This window comes from Polyodon spathula, chromosome 21 (assembly GCF_017654505.1).
Source record: "Polyodon spathula isolate WHYD16114869_AA chromosome 21, ASM1765450v1, whole genome shotgun sequence".
Taxonomy (NCBI): Eukaryota; Metazoa; Chordata; class Actinopteri; order Acipenseriformes; family Polyodontidae; genus Polyodon; species Polyodon spathula.
Window position 1 is genome coordinate 5,481,614 of NC_054554.1, and position 19,887 is coordinate 5,501,500.

The 19,887-nt window shown below is 35.2% G+C and overlaps 1 protein-coding gene across 1 annotated transcript in view; it reads right to left on the reverse strand.

Moving 5' to 3' along the window:
• Window positions 1-19,887, reverse strand: part of LOC121296057 (cadherin-8) — a 69,464-nt gene that overhangs the window by 14,473 nt on the left and 35,104 nt on the right. Inside the window, exons 4-7 of the mRNA XM_041221223.1 lie at window positions 14,575-14,694; window positions 10,881-11,048; window positions 9,928-10,115; window positions 2,898-3,151 (exon numbers count right to left, since the gene is read on the reverse strand). Coding sequence (XP_041077157.1) covers window positions 2,898-3,151; window positions 9,928-10,115; window positions 10,881-11,048; window positions 14,575-14,694 — 730 coding nt within the window. The remainder of the gene's footprint in view (window positions 1-2,897; window positions 3,152-9,927; window positions 10,116-10,880; window positions 11,049-14,574; window positions 14,695-19,887) is intronic.

The window sequence follows — 19,887 nt, forward strand, 5'->3', positions numbered from 1 at the left end:
TCTGCTAAGGGCAGACGGTTTTTTGGCAACTAGAGATTTTGGCTAACCAAACTGAATACATCTGTAAACTCATCCATTTTGAAGTCAGAGACCAATACATGTGTATGTTGGACCGCCCGGGATGGGGTTCAAATCTAAAATCCCCTAAAAAGGGGAGCAGTCACTTTTCTTAATCCTTTCCAGCCTTTCCCTGAAAACTCATTAAGCACCAATTCTGCGTAACATATTATGCTTTAGCGTCATACAATTTTGAGAAGCAAAAACATGAATTTTTATAAAAGCATAAGCATTGAATTTGTTAAATTAGATTAGGATGCATACTGTGTCTGACTTATGATTTCCTTCTGTAACTAATGGGTATATTGTTTCCTGCATTACAACTACCTTTGATGTGCATCCCAGAAGTATTCACTAAACCTTTACCTGTTCACTCCGATGAGAGTAAACCAAGAATTTTCTACCCTGACATCAAAGGCTTTTAAACAGAAGCAGCTTGTTGTCTGCAATTCACTTCCTTTTTTGTGTTTAATTCCTCAGAGAAGTAGATGGAGGTTTGTTCTTTCAAGACAAATCCCAAACTGAGCTGCTCTTCTCTTGCTTAGCAGTTAGTCGCCCTTAACTACTATCAGATAGCGCTCCATCAAATACAAACCAACAAACAAAAAGACAACTTGCAAATAATATGGAAGTACCTCCACTATAGGGTGCGCTGTAGGTGGTCTTTTGTTTTTTTTTTAATCACCTTATCGTGCATAGATTCCCTCTGACAAACCCGATTTATGTCTATACTATTCACACAATAAATTGTACACAAGGGAAAGTACAGGCTCTTTTGAATGTGTGCTAGCCACAGAATATATCTGATTGTGTGAGCTCTGGAGATACTCTTGGCCATCCACACAGTCACTCATAACACAGAACAGATGGAGGTAATGTCTAACTCTCAGAAATAAACGGACTTAAACGGATAATTTAATAAATAAACTGTATATATTTAACTATAAAACTAAGTTATTATCCAGCCAAAAATAATTGGCTAACTGAAAAAGAACAGGCTTTTATTCATGGCTATCTAGTATTTAGATGGTAGCAACATGGCACGGTCCATGTATGTGTAATTACACTTATTTCAAGAGTAGTTACCATATAGCTATAACCATGCTATTATTTGGTTATGTATGCCCATAATATAAAGCGCAAAACATTTTTTTTTGTAAAACTATCCTTCTTATTAGTATTGCTATGTCCAGTTTGCAATATCTGTAATAGCTGAGTTTCAGAAGAATGCCTCTGAAATGAAGTTTTATTAATCTTTACTCACTAACTCTAACCGTATTTAAACTGTTTAGGCGTTATAAATGACTGCAGTATGCCTGTTAATCACAATTAGCACATGCTATGCATATAAGATAAAACCTCATTAAGCAAGTAAATCAATAAACAAATTAAATGATTAATTAATGAATTACTTATTTCTGATTAACATAGTCCAGTTAAATAACATGCACATCTATTAAAATGGCCAGAAACTTTGGTACATCCCAAGCAAAAGTGCCCCACACTCGGAGATCGCTTTTTTAACTTCATGGTCCCGACTCTCTGGAACTCTCTCCCAGCTTTAGTGCATGTAGCTCCCACAGTCGCTCGCTTCAAATCAACTCTCAAGACCCACTTGTTCTCTTTCGCTTTCAATGCTCTTTAAGCATGATATCTGTTATTAGCTGCTGTCTAAATTGTTATTTCAGGTTTTTCACCCCATCTTATTGGTATGATTCTGTATGACACACGCATCCATAATGTTTAGAATTCACATTCTAGCCTTTGTATTTAATGTTTTATGCCTGTATTTAATGTATTTGCATTGCTTTTTTTTTTTTTTTTTTTTTTTACTGTTTGTATTTAATGTACTATGCCCAGTATTTCACTGTATTTAATGTATTATGCATTGTTCCTCACTATCTTGTAAAGTGCTTTGTGATGGTGGTCCACTATGAAAGGCGCTATATAAAATAAATATTGATTGATTGATTGATTGATTTATACCATGTGTAGCAGTTACTTGTGTGTAAATGAGCTGTCCCCCTAATGACTAATTCATTGTTTTTTCAAATACATTGCCTAAGGTGGTAATCCACTTTCATGGCAAAACAGAAGAGTTCTTTAATTCTTTGGGGATGTACTTACAGTTTATCACTGCTTGAGAAGCAGACACTAAATTAAACAATCCATGCTGACCTCTAATGACAACTTGTTCAGCTTAGACAACTTCTTAATGTGAGCCTCTCTTTCTACGTTAAAAAGCATTGTGAAATGAACGAAGTGAAAAAACAATCTGGCCTTTTACCAGAACTGATATGCGTAACCTTGACAGCCAATAACAGTTTCTAAAATACAAAAACCATGCTGCTTAAAACTACATAGGTGGAGTCCAAAGTCCCCACAGCAATAAAGGTTAATAGATGTTGAACTCCACTGAAAATATGGCCAAATTATGTCCCCACTAAACAAATATATGTTTTAAGATATTGTAGCTCTATATATTGTGACTTATTTTAAATAAAACATTAAGGTGGAGCAAGGACTACAAGGTATCTCAAGTTATAAAAATCCCAAACCCTTAACGAAATAAAATATGTACTTTTGCTTTTTATATATATATATATATATATATATATATATATATATATATATATATATATATATATATATATATAACAACAACAACAACAAACCTTTAACTTTAACCGCTGGTTTTACCGGCCCAGATTAACATTAGTCACAGACTACCATACCTAAATTAACAGTGGGTTGTCCAAGGTTAGCACTAATCTGGGTCTGTCAAACAAGCCATCCAAGTTACATTTACTTTTAAAGGTAAGTGCTATACCACTTCATACCTTATAGGACTGGCTGAGACATCTGGGTCACGGGCAGTCACCTGACCAATAACAGAGTTAATAGCAGTGTTTTCATGTACTTCCAGCAGATATGTAGGTAATGAAAAAACAGGGGGTTCATCTGAATCTTCCACTGCAATCTTCACTGTCGCCGTATCCTTGAAGGGGCCCCTGCTGATGAAGTGAGGATCAATATGTACGTTGACCGCCTCCACCTTCAGTGTATAGGATTTTTTGGTCTCAAAGTCCAGAGGCTGTAAGAGTGACAGAGATGAATGCCTTTCACTAATGACCAAAAGCAGGAAAAAACAAATGAATTTAATGCTGATGGATGAAAGTTGGATGGGTTCCCCAACGTTTGCTGATTTTTAATGTGGTGATGCTAGCCCCGCCCTCTTACACACGAAGATTAGGTTTGAAGAAAAAATAAACAGCATAGAAATGTTTGCTATTAAGTGTCAAACACCAAAGCTCTACCTACAGGAATCAATTCAGCATTAATGTATTCTCCACTATGACAACTGAGGTTTGTCCTGGACAAGGGTATAGACAATTATTTCGTTGATATGTGCAGTTAGTTACCAGTGTCTTATTTAGAAACCGATCTTCTGAGACCACAAGGAACATTGTACAGACTGTAATAACATGATTTGAAAAAGCCACATGAAATTATCATTACAATACACTAATGCCTATTGTTGTATACAGTTTAACGAGAGTGCCAATGTAAAATAGAAGAATGAAATATTATTAATGAAGGCATCTCTCTAATATGAACCACCTGCTCAGAGTATTACTAGACTGTGAATACAGTATAACTGCCTTGCAGGTGATGTTCTGGAATTTTAAAGTAGGACTGGTGCAGCAGGAATTAGAGTTATGCCAGACTTCTTTAACAAAGTAATGGTTCCAAATCATGGCTAGTGCTGGAAATCTGCCTTGGAAAGGCACAGCTGGTAATAGGACACAGCTGGGCATTAGAGCAAGCAGGGGACTCTGAAGCCTTCCTGTCAGGCACCAGGGCACTATAGAAGCAGAAGCCTCAAAGACTGCCTGCATGAGCCCAGGAAGGAATTCAACATTAGGGTTTTAATTTGTTAACCTGTTCAGGCTAGGAGCCAGTGGCAATGCTGCAGTTAGGCAGTGAGCCCAGTAAGAGTTATGAAGAATCAGTGCCCTCTATCGTTTAAAAAGAAAACTTACTTATCATAATTTTACAAACAAAATGTATGTATATTATGTTAACTTTTCTTTATTTTTTTAATTGTTTTGCAGTAGAGCTTGCATATACTGCATCATTCATACATTCTGTTAACCGCTAACCTACATCATGCAACAGTCTCTGACACAGGGGTTGTACTGACAGATTGGAGAATAGCAAACGTAATACCAATCCACAAAAAGGGAGACAAAACCGAACCAGGTAACTACACAATAATAAGCCTTACTTCTATTATATGTAAACTTATGGAAACTATACTAAGATCCAAAACGGAAAATTACCTATATGGTAACAGTATCCTGGGAGTCAGTCAGCATGGCTTTTGGAAAGGGAGATCATGTCTAACCTGCTAGAATTTTTTGAGGATGCAGAAAGCTTTTAACAAAGTCCTGCATAAAAGATTAATTCTCAAACTGAACGCAGTAGGGATTCAAGGGAAATGCATGCAAATGGACTAGGGAGTGGTTAACATGTAGAAAATAGAAAATACTGATTACAGGAGAAACTTCAAAATAGAACGAGGTAACTAGTGGAGTACCACAGGGATCACTATTCGGTCCACTGTTATTCCTAATCTACATTAATGATTTAGATTCTGGTATAGTAAGCAAACTTGTTAAATTTGTAGATGACACAAAAAATAGGAGTGGCAAACACCGTTGAAGCAGCAAAGGTCATCCAAAATGATCTAGACAAGATTCAGAACTGGGCAGAAACATGGCAAATGACATTTAATAGAGAAAAGTGTAAGGTACTGCACGCAGGCAATAAAAATGTGCATTATAAATATCATGGGAGATACAGAAACTGACAATGTATTAGTAAGACCTCATCTAGGATATTGTGTTCCGTTCTGGTCACCTCGCTACAAAAAGGAAATTACTGCTCTTGAAAGGGTGCAAAGAAGAGCGACCAGAATTATTCCAGGTTTAAAAGGCATGTCATATGCAGACAGGCTTAAAGAATTTAATGTATTCAGTCTTGAACAAATAATACTATGTGGCAATCTGATTCAAGCATTCAGAATTCTAAAAGGTATTGACAGTGTCGACCAAAGAGATATTTTCGACCTGAAAAAAGAAACAAGGATCAGGGGTCACAAACAGAGATTAGGTAAAGGGGCATTCAGAACAGAAAATAGGAGGCACTTTTTTACACAGAGAATTGTGAGAGTCTGGAACCAACTCCCCAGTAAGTTGTTGAAGCTGACACCATGAGAAGCTGCTTGATGAGATCCTGGATAAATAAGCTACTACAACCAAACAAGCAAGACGGGCTGAATGAAATTACTGTTTGTAAACTTTCTTACGCTCTTATGCTTGGCTCAGAGTGGCAAGAGGGCTGTAAATCGCAGAACTTAAACTTGAAGAATAGGCATTTTTACTGAAGTGAAACTGTCTGAATTTTAAATAATTTCAGTACAGTATACTTGCATATTCTAGGCAAAATGTTTATATTTTTTAAATTTTCATTTATAGGTCCAATCAATCCAAACCTGTAAACTAAATAAATAATCTTGAGTACATATGAGTGTGCTTGTATATTACATGACTGTTTAGAAAGTTTAAAATAAATAATATTTGAGTTATTTAGAGCAATGCTAACTTTTATATCAAATGAAGTACCTGGTTCTCAAATATAATAAAAACATTTGGCACATTTCCTTCCATTTTAATCCCCTGGTGAGGCAGTTACTTGCAGCCAGAAGCTCTATTATATATTTACGTATTTCCCTGTGAGAAGCAACATAGTTACTGTATGTAAACATGAAGCATATTTAGCAACATCAAAGATCAGCACAGGCTTGAACAGAAAGCTGCACATCCCACTCACCAGTGAGAGCTCGGCTTGAGGGTTGAAAGATAAAAAGCTTACACCACACAACAACAAAGACTCTTCCAACTCTGTGCCTTTGCAGTCTCATTTAAATCAATATTTGTGACCTTGTTGTGAAGAATATTTAATAGATGGAATGTGTCCCATTGGACAACAGCACATGTACTATTCTGTATGTGGTGGCACATGTTAAGGCTCTCTGGTTATTAAAGAAAGCAATAATAATAATAATAATAATAATAATAATAATAATAATAATAATAATAATAATAATAATAATAATAATAATAATGCAATAACACTGTCTGTGTTTAACACATTTAAGTTTTATAATATGATTCAAGCTTACCCTTTTTTCTAAGAATGTTATTGACACACTATACTATAGTGCAGTGGTTCTCAAACTGTGTGTGTGGGGGGGGGGGCATTAGAAGGTTGAAGGTTTTATATTTTGTCTTTTTTTAAAATCACATTTTTTTCTTTTTTTTTTTGTTTTAATTACAGTGCACATTTTAACTTAGGCTACACAGTATAACGGGCAGATACTTTATTTGGGCTTTATTGGCTATTTTGATTGGCTCACCAATAACACTTCTACCAATCAGAGGGTTGCATACAGTATTCGTAGTGATCCCGTCCCTTGTCTGACTGATATGCAGAACAGGTTAAAGAAGCGCTGGACAAGAGAAATAATGTGTCAGATATCAAAGCGGAGATGAGAGTGGCAGGGATGAAGCCAATTAGCTTGAGAACATTAAAAGTTCCATCAATGGATTTAATAAATCTGGAATTGATGATGCGATCAGAAACCCAGAGGCACTATAAACAGTGCCTACTACTATAATAGGACTGTTCTTTTTTATGTTAAGCATTTTTGTGTGTGTTTTTTTTTAAGGGTTTAATTAAGGAACAACCAAAACTGCTTGTATCAGACTTGTTGAAACTCTATTGTCAATACGTTGTAGATACAACTGTTAGTCCAAGCATCGTACAGTATCGCAAAGTCCAGAAACAAAACGTTAAAACGATTTGCACCAGATAAAACTGGGCTGATTTTAGCAGTGCTTACTAGTCTATTAACCAGTTTGAAATTATTTCTATGCAAATACAAGCATTTTCATTTTGGCTTTATTGTTAAAGAATTCACATGTGGCAATACTGAGCTACAATTACTGCATGGCAGTACTGTGATCATTATACTGTGTTATGTTGGGAACTATAGGTTTAAAACTGGCAAATGCTTATCATAGCCCTCTATGGGGCTTTGTCATGCACAAATGAGAAATAGTCAGAAACATCTCACCAATTGAATTTTACTTTTATATTATCACATGACTTCTTCTTTATCCAATCCAATTGTAGTTTTGGGGCATGTAATCAAATTGTTTGGTATCTAGGGGAAGTTATAGAGACTGTGACCTGCTTTGAGGCACATGGTTCAAGGGTAGCATGGTAAGCTCATTTTGAAGTAAAACATTCACACAAAACCTGTTAGAAAAAATATATTGTGCTTCTTTAAGTTGTTTTCTTGGGATTTCATGTATTTAACAAGTCATTTTGAAAAGAAAAAGACTCTAAATGACAGAAAAACTGTGTGTCATGTATACATGATAAAGTGCCATAAGGGGATAAATATTTAACTTTATGTTGGCATTGTTATGGCTAATGGAAACACAGTTGAGTGGTGCATTTTTATGTATCTTAGGTGGATATTAGTAAGTTTTATGGTAGGAGAGGTGCTGCTGTTTCAATACCTGAGGATAGTGAAGAGAGTGACGCTTATGAGAGCAGTTCAGATGAAGAGACGATTGAAAATTTAGTCATGACACAGGAGCAAAATGACAGCAGTGACAATGAAAATGAAGGGAGTGAGTCAGAAAGTGAGGAGGAAACAAAGGTTCAGCCAGGGAGGGCAAGTCGCAGGTTACTATGGAAGACTACTGTCTGTGCTTACTACCCAGCCCCTGTTTGACAATCAGAACTTCCCTTGGTGGAAGTAGTGCATTCCTCCAGCTATTATTTTCAATAGATGCTCGCCACAGAGTGTGTTCAGCACATTGTTGAGCAGTCAAATATCTACTCTCTACAAAAGAACATCAATGCACCTTTGAACTGCTCCTTGAAAGAAATAGAGCAGTTTATTGGAGCCTCCTTCTACATGTCCATTTTTGCAACTCGCATGTACTAGCGGCCAGGCAGATACACTGTAGATTCTATATCGAGTTATTATAAATGAGATACTGTTTTAGCTGACATATTTAATTAAGTAAAAATTTATTTAAATGTTTTTGGAATTAAAAGTATAAATGCAAAACTGTGACTTTTTGTGAACGTGCTGTGAAAACAAATTTCCCGTTATACGGTATTTATTAACTTAAAACAAATCTTTATGCTGACACCTCCAGGCATGTCCCAGTTTGTAGTGCATCTGACTGGTGGCTTTTAAACTTGCCAATTTTTGGATGAAGTCTGCTGTCATCTGGTAATGTACGTTGTTTATCAGCTTACTATGTAGTAAGCGTTGGTCACAGTCAGTAAACTGTAATTTGCAGTGTTTAGTTTGATCTTATTACAATGGATCGGTAGCTGGTTTGTGCCAAAAAAACAGCAGTGAAATACAGAGAAGCCACAGGCATGTTGGATTTTTTTTTACCAGTATATGTACATATGTACGTATGTGTGTGTGTGTGTGTGTGTGTGTGTGTGTGTGTGTGTGTGTGTGTGTGTGTGTGTGTGTTTGTGTTGGGGGGAGGGGGTCAAGTACCACAGACAAGAGGAAGGGCCCAAAAAGTTTGAGAACCACTGCTACAGTGTACTGATTAATAAACACAGTGTGTGTATTGCTTCGACAATAACTTTAAAAAACAGGGTAAACTTGAATCAACTACTGCTGTGATGCTAAGGGCCATCATTAAATCGTTTCCTAACAATGTAGGTGATACATACAGCTCATTAAAGAGTAAGTAGAGGGTTACTGAAAAATATAGCGTTACACGTCCCCACGTGTTGCTACAACTGTTAAAATAATGTACCTGTCAGTCATATTCCTTTTCATTGTTAACATCCTGAAAACTTTTTACACTTAGAACTTTAAGTCTGACACTAATAGTGTAAGGATTATTGCCAACATTGTCAAACAGGGAAGACAGCAATAACGATCCATGATGAGGTACGGAATAGAAAAGCCTGAGCTCTTGTTATGTTTTTTTTTTTTTTTTAATCACTCTTCCTGCAGTGATGTAGAAGACAGATCTCAAACCCCAGTGCACTAGAGCGGACATTTTGAAAACAGCTTTGAAACAGACTTTAAAGTTGAAGTGTAAAAAGTTGTCAGAATGTTGACAATGAAAAAAAAAAAATGACAGGTGTATTATTTAAACAGTTGTGATAACACATACGGACCTATAATGCTAAATTTTTTTTAGAACCCCGCTACTTACTTTCTGAAAAAGATTATGACCGAAAGATTTGTCAGGGAAGCCTTCAATTCCTGTATCAAATAATGCCCATAATATAAGGAAATGCTTCATTTTTGTGCAGTCAGGATCACAGAAAGAAATGGAAAACTTCTCTTCCAGGAGAATACTTCAAAATGGTGTCACTCACACACTTGATGTTCTAATGTGTGATCCATCACATTTAGTAACCATTAGCCCTATCCATTCACAAAAAAAAAGTGTTTTTCTAAAAAAAAAAAAAAGTTTGATATTCATGAAACAGGTTTAGACTGCAGCTAAATAAGTTTGTTTCATATCAGTGCATATCAATCTGTATTTAATTCATAAAGCATAAGTAATGGGTTTAAACTTTGTGAATAGGGATGCATCCCATCTACGACAAACAAGTTCCATACTTCAGAAGTTTATTTCTAGATCCAAAAAAGTTAATTGTTCCAGAATATAAATTCATCTAGGCTACTGAATTACAATCTCTGAAATATTGACTGCAGAAGAAATATTGGCTAAACTTTACCTTTTTCAGTCTCAGAATTCCTTCCTGAGAATGTGGATCTGTTGTTATCTCAAAGGCATCGATTCCATCTCCATCGATAATGTCATAAGCTGACCTGGCATTTTCTCCAACATCGCGGTCATTTGCTTTCACCCTTCCCACGGCATCACTAAGGGTAATGTCCTCCGGAATGGAGAAGTGATATAGACCTTAAAGAAAGGGCAATGACAATATATCATCAAAAGTTGAAATGTATTTTTCCTAAAGCACAATGAAGGGCACTTCCATGGTATTTAACTAGTCATTTCTCCTTTTCACATATTCTTTTACAAAGCTACTTACAGCTAAATATCCTCTGATTACAACAACCTATATATATATATATATATATATAAACATCTGAAACCCAGTGCAAAGCATGTGTCGCAGATGTACTGCTTGCATTGCTTCCAACGCTGGCCACACACGCTACTAGCCAATGACATTCACAGTATCCCCCATCCCATTGTGGTCAGCACAATAATAATCACTGCATCTGCTCTGAGACAGGGAATTTTTCGATCTAGTGCATTTGATCCAAATATGAGTGATACATTTCTTTTGATGCTCAAATATAAGTGATAAGTTTCTTTTGATGCTCTATGGAAGGAAAGCACGGATTTGCCTATCTGCAGTTTTTTTTGTTCATTCTGAGATATTGTAAAATACTGGGTATACCTCCCAGTTTCCCTTTTGTCAAGATCTATAGAAGTACCCTCCAGCATTTTTTCAAGATTTATTTTTCGATACTGCACTCAGACAGACAAGATCAATCAATCAATTATTTTTTAATCGATCAAAGCCCACAGGTTAATTGATTAATAGGTAATTGATATATATATATATATATATATATATATATATATATATATATATATATATATATATTATAGATTTATAATTAAGACCTGGAAGCAGTCACAGTACATACTTACTTTGTGAAAATTTGGGTGGGTTATCATTGACGTCTGTTAGCGTGATTGTGATGGTTGTAGTTCCTGACAATCCACCCATGTGACCTCCCATGTCTTTAGCTTGAATGACAACAAGATACTGCTCCCTCGCTTCACGGTCCATATTGGGCAGGGCGGTTCTGATAATAGCTATAAAGTACAAATAAAATTAAGTTTTTTTTTTTTTTTTTTTAGAATTTGATTCCATCAATTCAATGTTAAATAGATGTATGCAAAGTGGCTTATGATAATGGGTTCTCCAGTTCACAAGCATTTCATCTAAGATTAGAAAATAATTCTATTTACTCTATACATTAATAGTTTTAAATCAGATTCTGGCATTCACCTCATTAGCCACTCATTTGATATTCAGCTGCATGTGCATACTGTGTTTTATACTTTGTTTCCAACTTTATTCATAGCAGATTTTTTTTTTTTATTTAGGCTTTCAATATATTCTATAAAATTACGTGCCGGGTGTCTATATATTGTGTAATATATATATATATATATACACACACACAAATCACACTGTACCAGATGTGGATAATCATCTGTGAATAAATATGAAACCTGCTGTTACAAGGCACATCTGGCATGGCTTAGATTACATGAAATGCATATTCTTGTTGTACATTTGGCAGAATATTCATAATTATAAAAAAGCTGGTGTTATTTCGATTTTATTGGTATCTTAAAAAAAAACAAAAAAAAAAAAAAAAACACCTTCAGTTAGCTACAGTGATGGTCTGAACAGACGCTACCATCACACTGACTCGTTTGAACCCTGTACAGCGTCCTTATAATTTATATCACTTTTGTTCTTTTGCTTTGCATTATGCAATATCAAATCTTAAATGTATGGGTGTTCTGCTTGCTGTGTATTACTTTTGCACCATAGTTCCAATAAAACAACACAGTTAGCACAGTGTTCAGAATGAACAGAATATGAGCATGAGTCAACACTGCTAAGGCTTGTTAACATGCAGGAGCTCTTTGTGATGGTGGTCCACTATGAAAGGCGCTATATAAAATAAAGGCAGATTGATTGATTGATTGAACATGCAGGAGATGTATTTAGAGCTGATGGCAGGTAGAGAAATGACAGAACAAGAACAGGGCAAGTGAAGTTTTCTAAACTCAGTTTCCCTGCTATGGAAGCAGAGCAAGGATTTGATCTGAATTATCTAAGTAGTAAGTCATGCATTACTATGCCAAGGTAAATCTAATGCACCACATTTAAAACCACCTTTTAATATGCATAGGAGTGACTTCCCCTTTCCAGGAGATTTACATCCCTTGTCCTATCCTGAAGAAGACTTAGCAATTTAAATTAAAATAAAAACTACAGATACGCACATTTTAAATTTCTCCTATTGTCTGTTAACTATGTGACAAACACAATTTATTTATATTCAGATATGAAGTCTAAAACAATGTGTGCCAACCTACACTGGGTAAAAATACCTGTGTTCAGGAAATTAATGATCTACTTGGCTTTGTCTGTGCTACTCTTATATATGTCATTTATTTTTTCTAGTTTTACAAATATTCATTCTAACTTCTGGCTCATTTGATGGAACCCTCTGCAAAAATGCAATACTTGTGTTTGGATGTACTCTAAGAACACATTATTTTGCTAATCTTTGTCTATTCTTTCAAAAAGCCAGAACATGCTTTTGAAATGGTACTATGGACATCTGTGTTCTGGTCGACTGATTAATGTCTAATGAAGTAAGAGGCTTTTGTTATGATTCAGAAAAAAAAAAAATATATATATATATATAAAAATATATATATATATATATATATATATATATATATATATATATATATATATATATATATATATATATATATATATATATATGATATACCATTGAAACATATGGAATTATATAATACATCGTCATTAGCACATTAAGCAATAAGGTTTGGTCGCAGCATATGTTATATTATGCTGCGACCAAATTATGTTATATTATGATGCTATTATGCATATTATATATTCAAATATGTACAGTATACAGAAATCTATGCCACACAAACTAATCTCTATTGTGTAAAGAAGGTGCAATGCCCCAGAGATATACCTGTTTATTTGTTTTAGACGAAACCTATGAAATCACAGTCATTAAAAAATAAATCTAACAATAATAACACTGGTTGGATAGTGATTGAAGTCCTTCATATCTCATTGGTATAATATTGTATTTCAATGTGCACAATAGAATGCACATTGCATTTATATTGAAACTGTAAAAAAAGAAAAAAAAAAATCAAACATACAGGCCCTAAACCATACAACACTGTAGCTGCTTATTGTTAATTAACCGTGTGATATGCACATGGGCTTCCGTGTCCCTATCTGACAGATTGTGTTTTGCAACATGGATAAAGGTAAAGCATGTTTATAAGGGTGCAGGATAGTTGTGTCTGACTGGTGTCAGTGGCTGCAATTGCAGCTAGAACATTGAGTACTGCTGTATCATGTGTCTCCAAGGAATGGCAAAACTCTAACTGAAGCAGTTATTGCCTGACAAGCGGAAACAACAGCTATAGAAAAGATCTGAACATCTGAGGGCTAGAGTGTCATAGTCGTCAGCACACACAGGATCTAACATCCCCTAAACAACTGTGCACAACACTAACAGATAACTGGAATGGCATTCCATTGGATATCTGAATGGACCTAGAGGGGTGTACAGCACAGCCTGTCTCACTGTGTTGCAGCTGTGTTCGGTTTAAAAGGAGGATAATCCAGGTTCCAATTATCAACATGCTTCCTCTGAATAATGTTATAAGCTGGAAGCCTGTGGTTGTTTTGGCACCAGAAACCTATACTACCGTTCTACTGGGTAACCCAAATATTGTATAAGAAGCGAGTAGACAATACTTTAAAAATAGTGATATGAGTATTGCATTTCCCAGAGGAACTACTTTAATGATAAATTAATAATTACATACAGAAAAAAAAATACAGTGTTCCTTAATTAGTTAATAATACCTGATCTTGCTTTCTCGTTTTTCTCAGCAAGTACACGAATAACACAAATAACAGACTATACAACACTACCTCAAATGCCTTTCGAGGGACCCCTGCCCATAAATTAGCTGGCAGATTAGTTGAGAGGCTGACTGTAGGATAAGCCGTGGGCAGGATAGCTGCCCTCCCATTAGACAAAGCCAAAAAGCAGATGGAGGCAGGGGAGGAGGAGGTGAAGTCTGTCGCACAGTGGGACATAATGGACTGTGGTAAGATATATTTCTGTTTCTTGCTTATCATTGTTTATCGACAAATAAGATAATAGCTATTCGATTGATGACTTGATCTGGTATTGGACGAGCTTAAAATATGCCTGATATTTATGTGATTTGATCTAAGGTTAAAGGGAGTTCCCTGTCAGAATCACTGCTTTGCTTAATTCCTGTTTTAACAACTAAATACTGGAATCACCTTTTATATATTAAAACATTTATAATCATAGACTATAACTGTTAAAAGTGTGATGAATAACATGTTTATAGACCACTTGGACTAATAAACTGAACAGCAACACACTCCAGGACCTCCTTAACATTGAGATGTTGACCCCAAGGTTTCTCAAGCAGTGTCCGAATCTCATAATATGGGTTTACAATCCATGCATCAGCAACAATTTATCTACTTACTCACCAGTGTGTGGCTCAATGGAAAAGTAAGGCTGTCCTTCCAGAATACTGTACACCAGCTTTGCACTGTTTCCATAGACAGGGTCATCCGCATCTGTAGCTGTCACTCTTGTGACAGAAGTACCTGGAGATAAATGATGAATAGAGACATGAAATATAGACCAAACAGTGATAGAAATGGTAAAGTTAAAAAAAAAGGAAAACTATATGGGTACATACTGTATATAAAAATAAACTTTTGTGCCAGTTCTTAGTTACCAAAGCAATAACAAATACTTGAAGCAAAGTTGACAATACTACAGTTCATTTACATGTAACCTTGCTGCAGATATGTATATTGTTATGTCATTTTCAGAACAAAAAAGAGTAACTCTTTTTTTTTTTTTTTTACATTAGTGTGAGTGTTAATCAGCTTTTAAGTAAGACACATTTTTTATTAGATAGAATCCCTTTTATCCCTCTAACTATTTTTTTTTTTTTTTTTGATCAACCGTACACAGTAGATTTATGTCCAGATGCAAATAAGAATACAGGTCAACTAACATAAGCTTACTATAATACTTAAAAATTTTAAATCACAGATTTAAAAAAAAAAAAAAAAAAGAAACACATTGATTTTAGGTAATAATGCAAGACAACTCACACAGAATATCAGAGCAGGACCAAAACCCTGAGTAAAAATACTCCACGAGGGCCTCATTATTAAGTAGGCTTTTAAAATGCAATGTTTTCTGCTAGCACAATTGATTTTGGTCACCTGATAAAAATAAATAAATAAATAATAAAAAAAAAGATGTACGATATATGCAAGAGATGGATTTGAGATAATAGCAGGAAGAGAAATGACAAAACAAGAGACATTCTTGTTCCTCCACAGGGCACACGAAGCACAGTGAAAACCTTCCCAGCACAGATTTCCAAATGCATATTTATTTTATAAGCAATCATTGCCTGATCACTGTCTTCCAACCACTCAAGTCTTGTCAGAGCATAAGATGTATCATCTTTTTATTACAACTAACTTGTAATGCATTATTTCATAAAACAACCCACGTTATTTAAACATTACCAAATCCATGTAAACAATTCCATTTACCATTTGTGTATTTTTAGCAGAGCAGCTGCAATTGTAAGTTACAGAAAGACAACTTGAAAGAGACACTCATCAAAAAATTAGCATTTAGTTTTGCTCAGATTGTGTTTAGTACTGAAGTTAAGAATGAGGGTTTACAGAAAATTAAGGGCATCAGTAAAAATTATTAACGGATTAACTGGATCCTTGTAGAGATTTGCTGACTCTGAATGTTCTTCAAATGGTAGGATTGTGTACCTCTACATGCCAAATACTGTCCACCTGCTATATTGCCTCCTGCAAATGACATGTACATCATTGTTAGCAATTCTAGGGATGTTTAGCCTTGCGAAACACTGAGGTCCTTTTCTCACATAGACATAACTGACTTATGAGTGTGTCTGTAGAGTATTGAGTAGAGATTCTCCTTACACATCATTACGTCCTCCACTCTCCATAATAACTAATGGCATATCATGACATTTCTGTCAGTACTATATTACATGTCACATGTGCAATGATGTATAATAGTTTATATACTGTTCAGTGAGTAAGCAGGTTCGCACAGAAACATTATCCCATAATTCCATGTGACAGCAGTAAGCACCTGGTGACCACAATTAAATAAAATTACTCACAACATGAGCCAGATTAAAGAAATTGAAGATATATGAGTAACCAAAATATCATCCACTATCTGAAAACTAAGTCACTCAGCAGTTCAATGCAGGTTTAGGATTTGTGTTGGATGTTAAACACCTTGGAAGACTAAAGGCTCAGTTCAATAGTGCATTATTTATGAATCACCCTAAATGTACTTTAAGATCTTTTAAAGTGGTCGTTACACGTATGTGACTGTATTGGACTTTTAATTATTATTACAATTTTTTGCATTCTCATCTTTGCTTTGACAGCATATATTGCATTCAACTTACATAGATGAACAAGTGCTGTATATGCATGTTTTTGCAGTTCCATAAAATCTCTTAATAACAAGGGGCTCTTTATCCTAATAAACAACTGCATATGTCAATTTTAATCCAGATATGATCTAGTGTTATTGAAGTTGGTTTGTGGCCAACAAAATAATGAATTGGTGCTTTCACTGTTTAAATTCAATAAGAATCCAATAAGAAATCATTGTGCCAATTTATTAGCTAAAAAATATAAGTTATTGACTTATTATGATGTGTTACCATTTTACACAAATAATAATAACAACATGTTAAAACGCTGCACGATGCCTCTACATATTTTTCTGTATTATTCCTGTAAATTTGTGGTACAAAACAGAAACTGCTCACTTAGCAACTTTTCATTAGCAGCCATTGCAAAATACAGCAGCATACCCTTGAAAATGATAGCTGTTAAGTAGTACATAATAGCTGAAGTAATCAAGCTGTCATTACAAACTGTAGCGTGGGGGTACAGTATTAGAAATCATTATGGCCTTTTCTACTTTTTTTTTTTTTTTTGTTACTGTTGTTATTTTCTGAAGATTCTCAAAAATCAAAGTATTATACCGGGTTGCGTCAGATGTTGCTGAGAACAGGGAGATGGGTTAAATATTGTATGCTGTGCAGATGGCACAGTAATTATTTTTAAGTAATAGGTTTTCGTGTTCTGACAGTTTAGCTCAGTTGGTCCTGAGTAGCTTTAACCTTGAAATGTCGATTAAGAAGTAGCGTAAAATCAGGGAGCACTATGATGAAGACACCAACTGGCACAAACTGCTCTGGCGACCGCCTGGTTGCACTGCCTGTGTTGTGTTGTCTGTTGCTCATAATTAGGATTTTGTGCCTTGGCATGTCAGCTTTTGGAGAATATTAAGCTTGCAGGGTAGAAGTGGATTTCACGCCTTTGCAATTTGCTTTGTCAAGCGCAGATAGAACAAGGTCAGGTTTATTCTACAATTACTTCAAGGGTTTTGAACAGATACAACAGTAACTGATCGTTTTGTGTTTATTATTTCCTACAAGATATACAAAAATATAGGGGATAATTGAACCGTGGTTTGGTTTTGCTAAAGTTTACTGTTTTGCAACCTGAGAACATTTATTTACCAGTTGCACAAACATGAATACTAGAATTATGTTTCACCTGCAGTGATTTAAAAGAAAAAAAAAAAAAACATATTTCTTTTCTTTTTTTTTCCCATTGCAGCAGACAGTTGAATTATAAATTGTATTCAAAAGTCATCAACCTAGACATGCCAAATGCCAAATGAATGTGGAATATTAGTAAAAAGTGACAGCACCATCTATTGAATGCATTTTAGTATTATATTTGCTTGACAATACAGGATTAAGGATTTAAGAGGTGAGTTGTTTATTATTAAACACATATTTAAAGAGTTCTCTGTTGCAGGGGAGCTTATTTTTAAAAACACATTTCACTCTGACAGAAAAAATACCCAAAGAAAACCTGGGATATAGATTTAAACTCCAGAATCAAATCACAGTGAAAAACTAAAAGGATGTAATATAAAACTACACAATGAAAATCTACAACATGAACACAGAGCAGGAAATCTATAAAAAGCAGTGTGCTATGTGCTTGCTTCTCTATGGATCTGAATGTTGCAAAAAGTGAATATATTTTGGCCAATAAAAGAATCAAACTTAAATCTCATCTCAAGAAGGGATATCTGCACCATGATCAAGCAGAGAAGATGGGGATAGCTTTGGGCCTTTTTAAGAAGGGGAATATCCTCAAAACAGCGCTGAGGTGATCCCCTGAGCGTATCAAATGGCATAAGTAGAAGAAAAAAAAAGTTGATATTAGGCCATGTATGAAAGAAGAATATTTTGGGAACTGAGGCATTTTAATCAATTTACAAGCCTGTCAAATTCTGTTCTTGATGAGATTGATCCACAGAAACTATGTAAATCTGACACAAAGTGACCTTGATGACTATACATCACTGGAGCACTTGGCAGTCGCACTTGACGCAGAGTGAACATGGCTAAACTAAAATATGGAACAAACCCAGCTCCAACTGGGTCTTCTTTAAGTTCAATTCCTGCCACAGGACACTGAAAAAAAAAAAAACTGGCACAGTACTAGAGTTACAAATACATCATGGTGTGTGTACAGTATGTCAAAGAGATGTGTTATCCTTCTACTGAAACTCGGAGGCAGTACTTGCCTTTTAAATTTCAAATTAATTTAAGATCCCACAGAACCTGTAAAAGCTGTAGACATTTCAAACCTGGCTATCTTCTGAAAAATGATTCTGTATGTGCATATACCGACTGTATAGACATCTAGGGGTCTATTCAATTGAAGTAAACACCCCCATCGTTTAAACATTAAACTATAACCAACCCTGGCATTTTACTTCAGCTATACAATAACTGGAGAGTCACATTCCCCATGTAATGCTATAACCTTAGTTTTCACAGTGTCCTTCACGGACAAGCATTGCTGGGTTTAGAAAAAGGTGTGCATTATTGTGAAAGCGATCCTTCACAGGAGGCAATGCAGTACTGCGCAATATTATAGCATGCTCTTATAGCAGGTGCAAACTACAGAACAATAAGGGTGTTATTTACAAATGCAACCCACATTTTTAAAGCCAATTACCTTAACTAAGATTACAGAATGTGGCATTATAAGTCAGAGGATTTTTAATTAACTGTGCAGTAAGCGTATTTTTTAATTATGCATAATAACAATGTTAAGCCATTCCATTAAAAAAAAAAAAAAATCCTTATTTTAGGATCTTTTTATCAAGATTCTTTCCTTAGAAAACATTGATAATCAAACTTGTAAGAATCTAATTCAATCAAAACATACAGTGCCACTGTATGACACGTTTTTGAATGGTAGTATTTAATGAAGTTTAAAAGCATGTCTCAAACCTGTCTCAAACCTGCCACATAAGCAACATGTTATAGCATGTTGGTCAAGACTGATGACAAAACACAGCAGATAAATGCAAATAAACACAAGCAGCAACAAAACAATAACATTCTAATGAAATAAAACTATAGTGATAAAAGGGAATTAACATTAGCAGGTTGGCAGTATCATGTAAATTGCTCCCTTGAGTCTTTGACAGCCGAGGGCTTTGAGGCTTGCGATGTGTAAGGAAGCATTAAAAAAATGCCTGAAGTGTCACTTATGTGGTGCAATTAATGGTCTTTGACAAGACACAGGAAACCCTAGTTGAATGAGCATTGAGGCTGACAAGCGACAATGCTTACATAAAAAGAAGCTTCTGAATGCAACATCGACATCCAT